Consider the following 17575-nt stretch of genomic DNA (forward strand, 5'->3'; position numbering starts at 1 on the left):
AATCATATTATATCGATGCATCTTAATAGGTCACATAACTGGTGAATGAGCTCATACTCACCGTTTATACTTTTCAGATTTTTAGGGATCAAATCTCAACATTAGTAAGTCCAACCAACTTGTCATGAGAACAAACAACATAAATAATTCTTAAAGAATCTTCTAGTTCTTCAATACATGTCTAATACTCAATATGCACATCTTCGAGATGTTACAATCGTTCATATCAACTTATGAACTCATTTATAGTAGTAAACACAAGCTTACCATGACATGTATTCTTTTTTTCTTTAGTAAATTTCAGATTTACTATTACATGAATAAATTTTAGATTTACTACTTTAGAAGTAGATTTCAAAATAACTCTTCTCAGTTATTCTGCCTCTTTAGAAGGTAAGTTGTGATACCATCTCAATCAAGTGCACGCTTGCATTAATAAGTTTTTCATTCCCCAGGAATGGAATATAATCATGCCTTAAGCCTATCAGATTTTGATAGCTTATAACCTCATTCATGATATTGCTACATCAGGAGCACATCGAGGCATATATATCTTTCAAAGTATATCATATATTGCTACCATATTCACTTCAAGAATAGAGCAAATTGTCATCTTTCAGACTTATCATATATTGCTACCATATTCACTTCATAGAATGGAGCATATTCAATGGACAAGTTTCATGATTTTTTATCAAATACATATTATTTTTGTCTTAGCCATCATAATATCATTAATATTCTGCATTGAGATTCAAATTCAACGTCTTATCCATATAAAAACGTCTTAGGCATAACTCAGTGGGAATTGAACCCAACATCTTATCATCTTGTTGCATTAAAACTATTAACTCAATGTTTTACCCTCTTAATGAGATGATATTTAAATTCATCATCATATCTTTTAACAGCATTGTTCTTCATGAACAAATTGAAAGCATAAGTGGTTCCAAACCAAATATTTTTCCTCAAATCTAACAATAATTATATCATTAGTAGCAAAAGACAAATAAAATAAGGAATCACTAACCTTGAAATTACCTTTAGACTTATAATCTCACCTTATTTGGCAGAGACTCGTGTTGATAACGTGTTATGAAATATAAAGCAAATAAAGAAGAATAGTAGAGAAAGAAGGGAGGAGACTTTTTTATTTCTCATGAGGATTCTTGAGGAGTTAATTACAATGAAGAAAACCCCTTTATTTATAGGAGAAAACTAACCTTGGGATTTCTAACTTTTTCATAAATAGATATACACTATATATGGTAAAGTACACATTCATTATATATGGTAAAGTAGACATTCACTATATATGGTAATATATTTATAACATTTTTTATTTTTTTTATTTTTTTCTTTTTTTCTTTTTCGTGTTTTCCCCCTTTTTTTCTTCTTTTTTCTATTTTTATTTTTTTCATTTTTTTTTCATTTTTTCTTTCTTTAATCTCTAACTTCTATTTCTCTTTCTTCTATGATTTTTTTTCTTTTTTGTACTTATTTTCTTTATCTATTTTTTTGTTCTATTTTATATTTTTTGTATTTTCAAAAAATATGGCTAGTCGAGCACAAGTCACGGATGATAATGTAAATACCATAATTATTTATCGTATTTGTAGTCACACCGTCATTTATATTTTTGTATTCATTGATATAACTGTATTTGTATTTGTATTTTAAAGTTCACACTTGTATTTATATTTTATAGTTCGCATTTGTATTTGTATTTTATAGTTCGCACTTGTATTTGTTTTTGTTAGTTTGCACCATCATTTATATTTTATATAATTCAAACTTGTATTTTAAAGAATTGTTTTGTATTTGTATTTTATTATTAATTGCATATTATATTGTTATGTTATACATCCTGTTTCATGTCTCATTACGACCTTGGTATATTATTCTCTATCTTGAGCCGAGGGTCTATCGGAAACAGCCTCTCTACTTCCTCGAAGGTAGTGGTATGGACTGCATACATTTTACCCTCCCCAGACCTCACTTTGTGGGAATATACTGGGTTTGTTGTTGTTGTTGTTGTTGCATATTATATTGAATTATGTGTTATATTATGATTTTATTGTGTTTATATAATTGGATTGTGTTATATTATGATTTTTGGATGTGTTATATTATGTGTTATATTATGTGTTGTATTATATAATTGGATTATATTTGGATTACACTTGTATTTGTATTCTATTTCATCGATATCTTTTTTTAAAAAAAAATTGTATTTATATTTGTAAGTTAATTGCATATTGTATTTAGCTATGACTATGTACAATTTATCATTTGTATTTGTATAAAAATAAGTAAATGCATTATTTGTATTTTCTTGATTCTAAAATATATAAATATGCAATGTATCATTTGATACAAATGTACCGTCTTGTATTTGTATATCAAAATTATCATTCATATTTTTAAATAAACAAATATCACTTGATGCAAATATAATTACAATTAATAAAACAAATGATTTTACAAACGCAAATATAATATGTATTTGTATATATTGTATTTGTATAAAAAATTAAATTGTATTTATTTGTATCAATAAATACAATTCGTATTAACAAATACAAACAAGTAATCGTAGAAAGAAAATAAATCGTTCCTTTTCAATAATTAAAAAATACAAATGATAGTTCGCACTTGTATTTGTATGTTATAGTTCGCATTTATATTTGTATTTTATAGTTCGCACTTATATTTGTATGTCATAGTTCGCATTTATATTTATATTTTATAGTTCGCATTTGTATTTGTATGTTATAGTTCGTATTTGTATTCATAGTTCACACTTTTATTTGTGTTTGCTAGTTTGCACAAATGAAAAGAAGAAGAAGAAAAAATGATAAGGAAAAAAAAAATTAAAAAAGAAGGAGAGCAATAGAAAATAGAGAAAAAATTTATAAAAAAGAATTAAAAAAAAGGAGAAAAAATAAAAAAGAAAAAAGAAAAATATAAATGAAAACTACGAAAAAAAAAGAAAGAAAGAGAAAACAACAAAAAAAGGAAAAGGAAAAAAGGAAAAAGAAAAAAAAAAGGAGAATAATAGAAAATAAAAAAAGCGTAAAAAATGAGAGAAAGTCTATGAATTGTAATTAGAATAATTAATAGCGAAGAGGTGGCTATGAATTGTAATAATTGAAACTTAATTAATAGCCAAGAGGGGGCTATGAATTGTAATTAATTGAAACTTAGGCTAAATAGCGTAATTAGTAGCCTAAGTTTGTTAAGAAATGTAGTTATTCCTTAAATTTATCGCTATATTTTGAAAAACTGACTAACTATATGCTCTGTCATACTTTTAGGTCAAATTTACCTTGATGTCATACGTTAGAGTCAAATTTACCCCTTTGTTAATTATTTTTTTTTACATGTATCATTCCTTTAGTAGAAAAGCCCCTAAGAGGTGTTTTTGCTCAGAAATTTTATCTACTATTCTAGAATTTAAATGCAAATAGAATATCAATTTTTAAAATTTGAACATAACTGAAACAGATGTACAGAGTTGTAATAGATATTTTCTCTAGTTTTTGTGTTATTTTATTTCATTGTACTTTTTGTTCATTATAAACAATCTAAGAGCGCTGGCCGTTGAAAGAAAAGTATATTTGATCATTGAAAAAATTCGATCAACGAAATTAAGAAAGGAATATATTTATTTGTGTATTTTTATGGGTCAGATCGAGTGGATTATGAGTGTGTTTTATTTTTAAAAATGAGTCATTTAACATTTGACTTTCTATTTAAGGAAAAATACATGTGAAAAGTTTCTTAACAACGCGGTAGGGCTGCATATCGATCAGATCGAACAAATAAATATGCTTAATGGTTTGGCTTATCAGATATCGACTTTTAAATATATTAATCCACTAGTCAACCAATAAGGTATCGATTGGTTCAATTCGGATTAGTAATTATCAAACGGTTAACGAATGGTGTATTGGCTCAACCATTTCATGTTCTCTTCTTTCACTTTCACAATTTCACTCACCAGTATATTGATCTACCACAAACCATTTTTCCTACTCTACTTAAGCTTATAATTCTGTAATTTAAATCATAGTGAAAAATGCATAGAAACTTAAATTTTGAATGTGCATACACATAAATATTTATTTAACAAATATTAACCAAAATATACTTCAAGTATACATATTTATATATTAGAGGTGAAGACTAGTCTAGTATGGTTCAAACTCCAGACTAATGAGCTAGTAGATCAATAAGAAATTCAACTCACAAATCGTATCAAGTCATATAACTATGATGCCTGTGAACTAGCTAATAAAACATGTAGCTCTCTTGTCATAATCAAAAGTTCAAAACAGAGAGTAAAACAACTTGTTTTGGTTTGATTTTTAAAGAGCGACGTTTTGGTTTGATCAATTTTAAGGAGCGGTAGAATATTACTTTAAAGTATATAACTAATGGTAAAAATTAATTATAATAGTTCTTAATGGATTAACGATTTACCCAATAAGAAAATTAAGTAATCACCTCGCGCCGATAAACTGTTAACTATAAAATTTTAATTTATTTTTCAACCATTAATTCGATAACCCAATACCAGTAAATCAATAAGTCAATTTTGCGGTTGACTTATTAGTTATGGTTCGTGTAATGACCTGATTTGCTGAACCAGAACGCTATACGGTGCTCATAACCCCAAAGGACCACAAGCTAACCCATGACTGATATTTGTACCTGTATACTGCATAAGATAACATAATAATGCAGAAACATACACTGAAAGGCCATAAGGTTCGATCATGAACATAACTGAATAACGTAACATCTGTGTAAGGTAATAGAATACCCAAAACAAAACTGAAGTCTAAAATATGATAGTCTGTATCTAGTCTGCATCTAGTCTGCATCTAGTCTGCATCTAGTCTGAAAGACTCTACTGTTTGAAGAATCTGAATAAGAAGTTAATGGTACATGTCCACAACTAACTCCAACTAATAAGCTAATCAATGAGATACTAGAAAATCATTATGATGAGGACTCACTTCTACTCTGACTGCTGAAATTGGAATTTACTGTTGATCTGGAATTCGTGTTCTGAACCTATGGTGTAACATAAAAATAAAGCACCATAGCATGAATGCGTTAGTACATATGTATCGAGTATACATGTGAGGTAGGCTATATGCAAGGGTTTGTATGCATGAATAATGCTAACTGACTGTCTAACATAAACGTGAGAATGCATACATAATTACGTAACTGTAACTGACAGCGTGATATCGTGATTACTGAATCTGAATACTGATAACATGAATGACTATATCTGAGTATAACTGATAATGTGGGTAACTGTAGCTGACAATCCTAAATCTGATGGAACTATCTGAGTTTCGTACTGTATCTAAGTTGACTGTATCTGACAGTCCTGAAATATGAAGAACTACCTGAGTTCTATTACTGAGACTGACTGATTGTATCTGACAGTCCTGATTCTGTAACATGAAACTGTGGAAAGTAGTATCTAACCGACATGCCCCAAATGTGCTATAATAGCTGAGCTGGGGTCCAATCTATTCCCTGATTAGAAGGGTGTCAATATCGCGTCACTAGTAAGGACAACATGTGAGTAACCCTCATATAACAGGTAACTCTAGCAAGAATGGTGGGAACCCTCACATAACAGGTTAAACCACCTTATCTACCCTCATATAGCAGGCTACGATGCCTCAACCTATGCTGGCTACATAGTTCTGGAATGCAAGGATTGCTTCTAGGAATCACACCCTCATATAACAAGTGAGTCCTCATCCTTGGGTTTACTCGGTGCTAATTCCTACTCCCATCTGAATGGACACTGAATATGATTTACTGAACTGAACTGAGCATGGACTGAGTTACTAAATTTTTATGGCTGACGGAATGCTACTGATATCTGACAACTGACTGAGTCATGAGATCATGGAGATTTTTTCTGAGTCATAAGACTATCTGAAGTCTAAGAGTTCATAGCCTGACTGAGAGTATCGTGAAAAACATGACATAACTCTAGGCGCATAGCTAATATTTTGGGTACAAGTACCCCAGGACTCGATAGAAGGAAACTGACATAGCATGATTTACTTGAACACTTGACTAACATCATAATACATACTACATTCATAAGAGCGTTTCATCAAACATGTAATAGGCATAAACTTGTACATACATGGGGATTTCATATATCATGCTAGTTAGACAATTTTCCTTCATCTAGGCATTTAATCAAACATCTTGTAGGCATAGTACATGTAAAGCATATTATACAACAATTAAACATCTTGCTTCAATTTCAATTCCATCATACAGGGTTTTAGTGATGAGATTTCGTAAATCTTTATCTATACTGATCGACCCACATGAAATTTATCATCAAATCATGGAATAGAAATCAATTCCTCATTTATCAACATGAAAGAGAACATACAAAGCATGAAAACATGAAGAAAATTCATAACTTGTAGTTCAAAAGGATTCTTGGACTTCATGGACGAAAGGAGTCCATGAATGAATACTATGCATACCTTAGTTCGTGATTTCGTGAAGATTGATAATGAAACTTTCTTGAAATTGGACCTTTTATGAAAACCCTAGCTTGAGTTCTTGAGAGTATTTGAGAAAAACATCAATATTTTGGATGAATAAGGGCTAAATCCCGTGTTTGGAAGCTTATATGGGGGCAAATTGACCCTTTTAACCCTGGAAACGTCATTAAATTTTCAGTAAAATTTCCCGAGTTGGGCCCTTGGCGCACGCGGCGTTATCGTGCCGCGTCATTGGAAATTGACAAATGGAAAACTGTACGGTGGTGCGACGTGGAGCTATCGCGTTGCCACCTTGTCTACGACCTAAAAGTTTGGCCCGACGGGCCAGTATCACGGAGCAACACTAGAATTTGACAATTTCATTTGAGCTATCTCCGCGACGCGCTGAAGGCTCAGGTCAAACACTGTCTCACTAAAAAGGCTCTAACTCTTCGCCCGGGTGTCAGATTTGAGCGAATTATATATCGATGGAAAACTTATTCAATTTCCCCAGTGATAGGAAGTGAAAATTATAGAAATACCACGTGTATAATAATGAATTCTTATTTCAAAGCAAGTTCTAACATCCTTGAGATAATTTTCAAGCTGAGAAAAAGCACGGGTATTACAGTTCGGTTTTGAAGGACCCTATAATGTGGGTAAATTTGATTTCAAAGTATCACATTGAAGATATATTTAATCTCAAAATATGACGAATAATGTATTTATTCAACTTTTTAAAGTGAAAAGATAAATTTAATCCCAAAATATGATAATAAAAGTAAATTTAACCTTAAATTATGATAAAAAGATATAATTTTTTACAATACAAAAATAAATTTGAATCTTTTTCCTTAATTTTTTTTTTTTAAGTAAAATTGGGGTGAAAATGATTTTCATCCTATTTACAATTATGCGGTTTTTTTTAAGCAATTTCTCGGAAAGTGCAACCCCTGCAACTATTACGTGGACCGTTAGCTCACTCCACGTCTCTTCTCTCGCACGCAAAACATTGTAAGTATATACATATTTCTTCTTCACAAAGCAATAAAAAGCTTTTGTTCTCCTTCCTAACACCCAAACAACATGGCGCAAATAAACCTTTCCCTTTTTTTTCTTCTCCTTCTCCTTCTCGTTCTTCTTTCTCCTTCATGTTCCTTTGCGAAGATTCAAGTACCTTCGGACAGATATAACCAAGCGGAGACGTTAATTCGTGAGCTCAATTTGTTTCCTAAGGAATCTGAGAATATTGTTGATAAGGATCCATTTTTAGCTACCGAAGCTTCTGGAATCTTCGAGAAGCGATTTGTGTTTCCTAATTTGGATAATTCGAGTGTTACTATTGAAGATTTGGGGCACCATGCTGGGTATTATAAGATTAAACATTCTCATGCTGCTAGGTAAGTTTTTGTAACCCTAGGTTAGATGTATTATGTTGTTATTTGATTTAGTGCTAATGTCAAAAACGCAGCTAAAATATTTGATTTTTCAAGTTTCATAGCTGAACTATCATGTGTGCGAGTTTTCTATCTAAACAATCACTAACTATTCACGCAAATTCCTATCTAAACTATAAGTTTTATACATTGTACGGTACAAAATATTATGCACTGTCAGGTACCTGCTATTGCACGTTGCCCAATTTTTTTCTTTTTAAATTTCTATGTAAAATATATAAAGTATTTTGTACACAGATGGTGCACAAAAATTAATCTCTTTATGAAATCACTACTCAACTATTAACTGTTCACTTTTGGTACATGCAAGATTGTGATAGGTGATATTTTAGGTAGGAAAAGTGAATAATTGATAATTAAAGTGTGTTTTTGATAAATAATTGGCGATTGTTCATGGACAGACTATTTATCAGAACATATCATTGTTGAGATATGTTGTTATTTGATTTAGAGCTAATGTAAAAAATGCAGCTAAAATATCTTGATTTTTTGAGTTTCATAGCTGAACTATCATGTGTGCGAGTTTCCTATCTAAATTATCACTAACTATTCACGCAAGTTTCCTATCTAAACTATCTCTAGCTATTTGTAGAAACGCGCCACAACTATTAACTGTTCACTTTTTGTACATGAATGATTGTGATAGGTGATATTTTAGGTGGGAAGAGTGAATAATTGATAGTTAAGGTGTGTTTTGATAAATAATTGGTGATAGTTCATGTACCGACTATTTATCAAAACATATGTCAACTATTAATTGTTGACTTTTCCTACTTGAATGATGGTGATATGTGATATTTCAAGTAGAAAAGGCCAATAATTGATAGTTGAGGTGTGTTTCGATTAATAATTGGTGACTCCACTTCCCCTGCCTAAATGGTGGTGATATTTTAGGTAGAAAAAAGTGAACAATTGATTGGTTGAGGTGTGTTTTGATAAATAATTGGTTGATAGTTTTTGTTGGAAAATTAGAAATTCTCACACCTGATAGTTTAGGTACAAAACTCGAAAAATTAGGTGAGATGTGTTTTTCACCCACACTATTTGATTTAATATGGAGTTTAAGAAGGTAATTTCAGTTTTTTTGTTATATATTATATTAGGAATAAGATAATGGTATAAAAACTAATTTGATACTCCCTCCGTCCCAAATTATGTGTCGCCATTTCCTTTTTGGTCCGTTCCAAAAAGAATGTTGTCTTTCCTTATTTGGTAAGTTTTTAAAAACACAATTACAATTTTACTCTTAGTGGTCCCACTTAACTTTAAATACTATTACTCCTTTTTTTATTTGTTTATTCAATTAAAAGTGGTCCCACTTGATTTTAAATACTATTACTCCTTTTTTTAATAAGGGTAATTTTGTAACTTTGACAAAGTCAATACTTATTTCTTGAATATCGTGTCCGGTCAAATGGCAACACATAATTTGGGACGGAGGGAGTATATAAAAACATCACATCAGCACCCAAGGGTTTGGCCTAGTGGTTCAATGAAGTTGGGTTGAGCACCATGAGGTCTCAGGTTCAATTCTCAACAGAGACTAACATTAGGTGATTTCTTCCCATCTGTTCTAGCTTTGTTGGACAGAGTTATCTGGTATCTGTTGATGGTGGGAGGTGACAGGGGATACCTTGGAATTAGTCGAGGTGCGAGCAAGTTGGCCCGGACACCACGGTTATTAAAAAAACATCATATCAAGACCTAATGATGAATAGATAAATGAATTTGAAAATATTGTTAATTGTGATAGTCACTAGTGAGATGATATCATTCATTTACAAACATACCAGTCGAAAATTGTTATGTAGGTTGGAACTGAGGGAGAACAGTTCCGGTAATTTCTAATATGTTGGTCAAATTTTTCTTGGATTCCAAATGGACTTGGCAAACAAAGGTCTAATTTCAGGGTTTGTTGGGTTTGGGGGTGGGGGGGCTCTCCCTAGTCCCGTATCCAGGGCTGGAGCTTGGGGGTACAAGGGTGTTCATCTTATCCCCTTCGCTGGAAATTGTCAAAATTAAGTTTTATGTATATAATAAATATTGAATCTCCTTAGCTTCTTCGTATATTTACATTCTTTATATTTAGAAAATGCTGGCTCTGCCATTGCTTGCATTGACTTATAGTGGATGCGTACATCTTACCCTCCCCAGACCTCACTATGTGGGAATACACTGGGTTTGTTGTTGTTGTTGTTGGTTTTTGAGCTGTAGGAAGTTATCTGTAGTCATATATCCCACACCATTGCCCGAGCTTCTTTATCTACCTACTCATTCACTTTCCATTTTGGAAACTCGACTGCAATAGTTGAAAATGGATCCAAGTAAATCAGAATGGTATAGCTGATTCATACAGCCAAATTTTATTAGTTTGGGATGGAGATGTAGTAGATTGATTGATTAGTGTAGAAATATTTATGTTCATTTATTTATGTTCAAGTATCAATATTAGTAACTTTTGTGGAGAACTGTGTTTATTGTTAGATTGTTAAATACCTACCACTTATTTTATTGAGTCAATTATCTTTTAAGACATAGTGTGCTTACTGCTAGAGATGTACAGCAGCTTGTTTTGTTGAAATATTTCTCCCTTGTGAGTAATTATTAAAAAAATACATCTCTTGGGAAATCCTGCTTTATATCTTCATGTGCTGATCTAACTTATCAATCAGCTACTTCTTCTTCTTGTGTAGTCTCTTATCTATTGTACCGTGTCACCTTCCATTTTGTAGGTTGTTCTATTTCTTCTTTGAATCACGCAGTAGTAAGGACGACCCTGTTGTCATCTGGTTGAGTGGAGGGCCTGGTTGCAGTAGCGAGTTGGCTCTTTTCTACGAAAATGGGCCTTTCTCTGTTTCAAAAAATTTGTCACTTGTGCCGAATCAATATGGGTGGGACAAGGTATTTTGACTATTTTTGAAATTGCCATTCCAGTCTTAGTAGTTGACAACCATATCTTGTGGTGCATGAAGAAAAAAGCTTGTGCTTAAGCAATAGTAGCAGTTTACGTTCTTGCTCTTTACTAGATGGTTTGACAGACTTGATTGGAGTAATACTTACTCTTGTTTCTACTCTGTGATGTATGAAAGTTGAGAGTATTACATAAATGGCCTATGGACGGATGGCTTTTGCACTCCAATATTTATGCACGTGCTTTATCCAGTTTGTCGTTTCCACAGTTAGTACTTTTGTGGAAGCATGCTACTTTTAGTGGCAGAATACAAGTGAGCTTAATAGCTTATTCATTGTGGAAGTTCCTGTATGATATTATGATTTTAGAAATAAGGAATAATTGAAAAAGGCAATTAAGAAACTGTTTTGGGACAACATATTCTTAATTTCCTTTTTCTCTTTTTTTTTTCTTCCTTGTCAAAACAAGAAATTGGCAATTAAAAATATGTAGTTAAACCAAACAGTTAGTAACATGTCTAAATCTGGTTCAATATTGTCTAAACAGACGAATCATCAATACAAAGACATCAGTTCCTGATTCCTCATACCGAAGCTTCGATATTCCAAGCTTTTGCATATCCTTACCCGAGAGTATACAAATATCCACTTAAAATGAATATAATGTCAATTCACAGACTTAAATTGATACTTACCATCACTATGAAGAAAAAGCTATTACTTTGCTTGCACATAGTACATCTGTTATGAGCAATGGCCTTCTCAGAATTTGAGATGGTTTCAGAGTTTCAGTATTTATGGAGTTATCATCAACCAGACTTTGAAAAACCTTTACTTATTGTCCAAAAGGGTCTGCTTTCCATATGACAAGTTTTGGACATTCTTTCTACACTTCCCTGATAACATACTTCTGTCTGCTTTCTGCCTTCTTCTCATTGAAATTCAATTACCTACATAGCACTTAGCAGTTCAAAGACCATACAGGAAAGTATTTCAGGTTCCTCAGGAACTTCAGTTTTACTGCTGGTGGTTTGATTTTATTGAAACGTGGAATTTGATTGCTGTGTCTTGCAGGATGAAGTCCACATTTGTTTCTGAGATTAAAGTAGTTGGTTCATTTTCAATATTCAAATTTCCTTTGTATCCTTCAAGGACACTATTTACCTTCACTGATTTTCAAATCTGAAGAAATGATGTCTGTCTGTTGATTCTGCAGGTATCAAACCTTATCTATGTGGACCAGCCTACAGGTACTGGATTCAGTTACAGTTCTGACAGACGTGACCTTTGTCACTCTGAAACATGCGTTAGCGACGACTTGTATGACTTTATTCAGGTTTGAAAATAAACCCCTAAAGCAACATGGAACCTTTTTTTAATACACTTACACACACACACACACACACTCCTGCAGAATTGATCCATTCAAATGATAGTCTTATGATGACACTATAGCTTCCGAATGTTTTCTTACCTATCAATTCCTGGTTTCGGTTCTCTTCTGTGTGTTGATCACCATTCTATGTGTGAGCTGCAAAAAGGGGTTACACTGGTATACAAGGGGTCTTCAAAAAAGCTCAAATGGCTTAGTTTCTGAACACTAGTACTCGAGCCTTAAGGAACACATGATCTTTTACATGTGTAGATGATAGGAGGGATGTTATGCACTAGAACTCGAGCCTTATATTGTGCTGATGAGTGAGCCTTATAGGTGTTTGATATATGTGATCTGGTCCCAGCCAAAAAGGAGGCATTATCATAATTTGGGGTTCTTTTATCTTCCAAATGCATTAATGGCAAAAATCTGGTCACATTGCCAGCACATCCTGTTCCTCAACATTTTTGCAGTATTCAGTAACCTTCTGTGGAATGGTTACCTTGTTTTTAACTGGAATTTGCAGCTGATTGCTGAATCTTCTAGATGGCTTATTAGTTACTTCCTCCATCCCATATTATTTGATCACCTTACCATTAATAGTTGTCCCAAATTACTTGTCCATTTACTAAATCAAGATAGAAAAAATATGTATGTTTCCCATTTTACCTGTACAACTAATTCTATTTGAAAGTGTAAACTAGTGTAAAGTTCCAATAAGGTATCTTAGAGGATAAATTTGTAATATTACCCTGCTTATTTATGATGTCTTAGAAGCGTGTAAAGAGGAAGTGATCAACTGATATGGGACGATCCCTCCTGCATGCTTTAGGTAACAGCTTTAACCCGGAAGATTTAGCTGAGCTTGGTCCAACACCTTAATACACACTACATAATTACCTATATGGGCTCTTACCTGTTGTATTCAGATGAATTCCATGTTGGATTTTTTCAAATCATATATTATCATTTATCAGTTGACAACATGGCTATATAGCTGTTTCTTTCTCTACTTGTCTGTTTCTTCGAGATTTGAAGGATGATTGTGGTATTATAAGTTCTCTTGAGCATTTGTGGTAATTAGTTATTTTAGTTTCTTCTTTTTTGGTGGAGGCAGTACATTTTTCTAAATTGACGTGTAAAAGAGACGGTTATCATCCCGACTTTTTTATATCGACATGATCATTAATAATGGTTTAGGCTTTCTTTGAGGAGCATCCAGAGCTTTTAAAGAACGACTTCTACATAACCGGAGAATCATATGCTGGGCACTATATTCCTGCTTTTGCTGCTAGAGTACACAAAGGAAATAAGGGTAAAGAAGGATTACATATAAACTTAAAGGTACCACATTTCACCAGCTGTTGTGTTTTTATTTCCTTAATCGCGTGTCTTTACTTCATTGGATGTATTTGAACAGGGATTTGCCATCGGGAATGGGCTTACAGATCCCAAAATACAATATCCTGCATACACTGACTATGCCTTGGACATGGGATTAATTTCGAAGTCTGACCATGATCTTATCAACAAACTACTTCCAGTTTGTGAAGTTGCAATAAACCTTTGTGGTACATCCTCTTTACTTTCTTTCGTTCCTCCATATCATTTGATTCACCTTGGGGATGGAGGGAAGGCGCGCGCAATCATCCTGACGTAAATGGATATTCTTGAACTCCCAGCAAATCTATTTTTTGTATCCTGTATTGCTTCTGATTTTTTATATCTGTTTTTCTCCTTTTAGGCACTGATGGGAAGATCTCTTGCATGGCGGCTTATTTGGTGTGCAATTCTATATTCACTGCTATCCGTGCACGTGCTGGGGCTGACATAAATGTAAGTTATCTATTTCAGCGTATTTTTTTCATTTTCTACCCATTGTATTACACGTATATTCCATACTTATTAGATTAGTGTCAGCAGTCTCAGAAAAAATAGAAATGATCATAGAAATTTATTTTTTTGATAAATTGTTGAGAGAGATTCTTGTGCCAATAGATAATATAGAGAACTTGTAATGTAATAATGTTGGCCAAATATGTATTCAAATGAAGAAACATGGTCAGTACTCACACAGCCAACCCCAATTCGTTTGGGATATCCGTGTAGTTGTCCTTGTATACTTCAATTTAAACTTTTGAATTACTCAGAGGGTCACATTTTCCTGCCTTCTAAAGTTTTGAACAGCTGACTGGTTAACCATGTTTCTGAAAATTGAGCTTTCACCTGCAGCACTATGACATCAGAAAGAAGTGTGTGGGACGACTCTGCTACGACTTCTCAGACATGGAGAAAATGCTGAATATGCGATCTGTTAAGCAGGCTCTTGGCGTTGAGGATATCGAGTTTGTCTCGTGTAGTACTACTGTGTACCAGGGCATGCTTGTTGACTGGATGAGGAACTCCGAAGTAGGAATTCCAGCCTTGCTCGAGGATGGAATAAAGCTGCTTGTTTATGCTGGAGAATATGATCTTATTTGCAACTGGCTGGGTAGGCTTCGTGTTATCTTTAAGCTCGATAATGGAAGTTTATCACATAAATGCCCTGATTTCACACAACCGTGTATCTTACCAGGTAACTCAAGGTGGGTTCAGGCCATGGAATGGAGTGGTCAGAAAGAGTTTGTAGCATCTCCCGAAATCCCCTTTGAAGTTAATGGTTCTGAAGCAGGATTGTTGAGAAGCCATGGGTCTTTGAGTTTCCTCAAGGTGCCTTTCTTTTATTGACCCTGGATCCATCTATTAACGATCTTATTGTTCATTTTATAACGATAAGTGCTCGAGCTAATTGTCTTGTGGTCTAATGCGTAATAGGTTCGTGATGCTGGACACATGGTTCCAATGGATCAGCCTAAAGCTGCCTTAGAGATGCTGAAGAGGTGGATTGGAGGCACCCTTTCTCAGCAGACAACTGAGACGGAAAACTTGGTCGCTTCAATATGATTTCTGATTACTCTTTTCATGATTTTCAGATATCTGTAGATGTTCAACTCTATCCTGATGTTAGGTGGCCTCTTTGACAACGACTTAGAATGGGTGACCTTTGTCAAAACTTTCTTTACCCACTGTGTTTGAACGAAGCAAAGACATCTTTCTGGATCGCATTGAGACATGATAAAACATTTGAAGTCAAAAAGGCATTTAGAAAATATCTGTATCTTATTGCTAAGGGTCAGTGGGAACCCACCTCTCTACTTTCCAAGGTAGGGGTATCTAAGGTTTGCGTACACTTTACTCTCTTCAGATCTTACTTGTGGAACTGGTTTGTTATTGTTGTTGTTGGATGCTAAGAAAATCAGACTGTGATGCTAGAAGTGGGATTGGTATCACTTTAGGCACGTTACATCTCGTATGTCTGTTGAGCTAGTGCTGTGAATCAATCAATCAGTTACGCTAGAATCGCAAATTAAGTTGGATTCAACTATATGAATCTATGTTCATTCTCTGCGATTCAAGTTTATTGCGTCTTAAGCTGACTTGGCTAGACATTCTTAAATATGTTTCTTCGTTCAATGTAGGGTTAAGTTTTTCTTGCTCAGTGGTTTTCCTTTGTCAATGTAAGAGACAAGTTTTTCTTGTTGAGCGTGAAACTCGTTAAAATTAAAATGAGAACATTTAATTTCCTATGATTTTAATATCAGTTAACTAAACCAATTTAGTAAGTTTTTTGACTAGTAGCAACATATCAAGTGAGGTGTGGAGAAGGTAGTATGAGAGTGGAACTTATCACTACTTCATAAGAAGCTGTTTGGAATGACAATCGGCTCAAGTTCAATAAATTCACGTAAAAAATGAAAAAAAAAAACAGTGAAGAAAGCATAATAATTACTAATAAAGAAAAAGGACAATAATACTAGGGCCAGTTTGGGTCGCTAGTATAGGGAGCCAGTTTGGGTCGCTAGTATAGGGAATTACTTGGTGGGGGTTTTATTCCTGTTATGATTTCGTGTTCCGTGTTTCATGTTTTATTACGAATCTGTGTGCTTCCTCTGCTTTTCTCTGTTTTATATTACTTATGGGTGCCGTATTTATGTTATATAATCTGCTTCTGTGCTTTACTATGTGTTTGTGTGGTATCTCGTGCCTTGAGTCGGGGGTCTATCGGAAATAATCTTTCTACTTCTTTAGAGGTAGAGGTATGGATTGCGTACATCTTACCCCCCAGACCCCACTAGGTGGGAATACACTGGGTTTGTTGTTGTTGTTGTAAATAATGTGATAAACAATAAATAACATATGGTGATAGATATAAAAAAAAAAAAAAAAAAAAATGACTACAAGAATACAATTACTCAATAATTGTTTTCTGTCTAACCACATTTTTTCAATGTTTTCTCGGCCGGGTTCTAACTCTCGTCCTACCCAATAGTAACTCTGTCTCAATTTATATGATTCACTTATTTTGTAGACAATACCAAAAAGAATAACAAATTTTTACATTTAGTAGTATTTTAATTTTAGAATATTTATTTTTATCCTTTATGAAGAGATTTATAGTCACACAAATACCTATGACTTATCCCACAAGTTTCGAAAGTTTTTTTTTTGTTAAAGTTTGTTTCGAGTTGAACTACCTCACATAAATTAAAACAGGAGGATTGTTTTTTAACTTGTAAAATGGAAGGGTGTGCAGAAATTGAATCGATCAATAAATTAAAACAATAAAATATTATTGATTTGTTAATATTGGGTTATTGAGCTAACGATTTTTAATGATTTTATAATTTTTTATTGAGTTATTGGTTCACTTTTGATTTTTTCAATTTTCTCTCTATGAACCGACAACGAGTGTTTGCAAGGATAACAACTACATAGTTTGTGGATAGGATGATGAACTTCTTATCTTGTGAAATTTGGAACTGCAAGACATATGGCACGTTAGCTGTTGTCGTTTTTATTTTGTGAACATTCTTATTGATGTAATGTTTGTTGCTATTGATTGAAGATTATTGCACCAAAGACGAAAGAGTAGTCTTTTAGGATTGGTTGTTGTGTGTCACCATCTCCCATCTATCCCACACATTCGATTAAGGTTGTCATTGCGAAGCTATAGTTAAGGTGACATACTACGATCACGTACAAAAGTGTTGTCTTTCATCTCGGTAATATGAAACCTCTCCATAACTCTCATTCTTTTATGGGGTCCTATCGAGATAGGTAGGCCTAAGTCTTTTTCCTCCCCTTCCATGATAGTACGAAGTGGGAGTAGAATCGTATCTGGAAGTAATTCTTCGGATTGATCACAGATTTTCGACTTCGTCTTTTGGCTTTCACTCCAGTTGATTTCACTT

General features: G+C 33.4%; 1 protein-coding gene across 1 annotated transcript; it reads left to right on the forward strand.

Moving 5' to 3' along the window:
- The first annotated feature begins 7445 nt into the window (after positions 1-7445).
- On the forward strand, positions 7446-15527 carry LOC107850825 (serine carboxypeptidase-like). Its single transcript, XM_016695597.2, has 9 exons — positions 7446-7942; positions 10732-10900; positions 12126-12245; positions 13485-13628; positions 13705-13855; positions 14029-14120; positions 14517-14775; positions 14860-14993; positions 15099-15527. The coding sequence occupies exons 1-9, from the start codon at positions 7629-7631 to the stop codon at positions 15225-15227; spliced, it is 1512 nt and encodes a 503-aa protein (XP_016551083.2). The 5' UTR covers positions 7446-7628; the 3' UTR covers positions 15228-15527.
- The last annotated feature ends 2048 nt before the right edge of the window (positions 15528-17575 follow it).

The sequence above is a fragment of the Capsicum annuum genome, chromosome 12 (assembly GCF_002878395.1).
Source record: "Capsicum annuum cultivar UCD-10X-F1 chromosome 12, UCD10Xv1.1, whole genome shotgun sequence".
Classification (NCBI taxonomy): domain Eukaryota; kingdom Viridiplantae; phylum Streptophyta; class Magnoliopsida; order Solanales; family Solanaceae; genus Capsicum; species Capsicum annuum.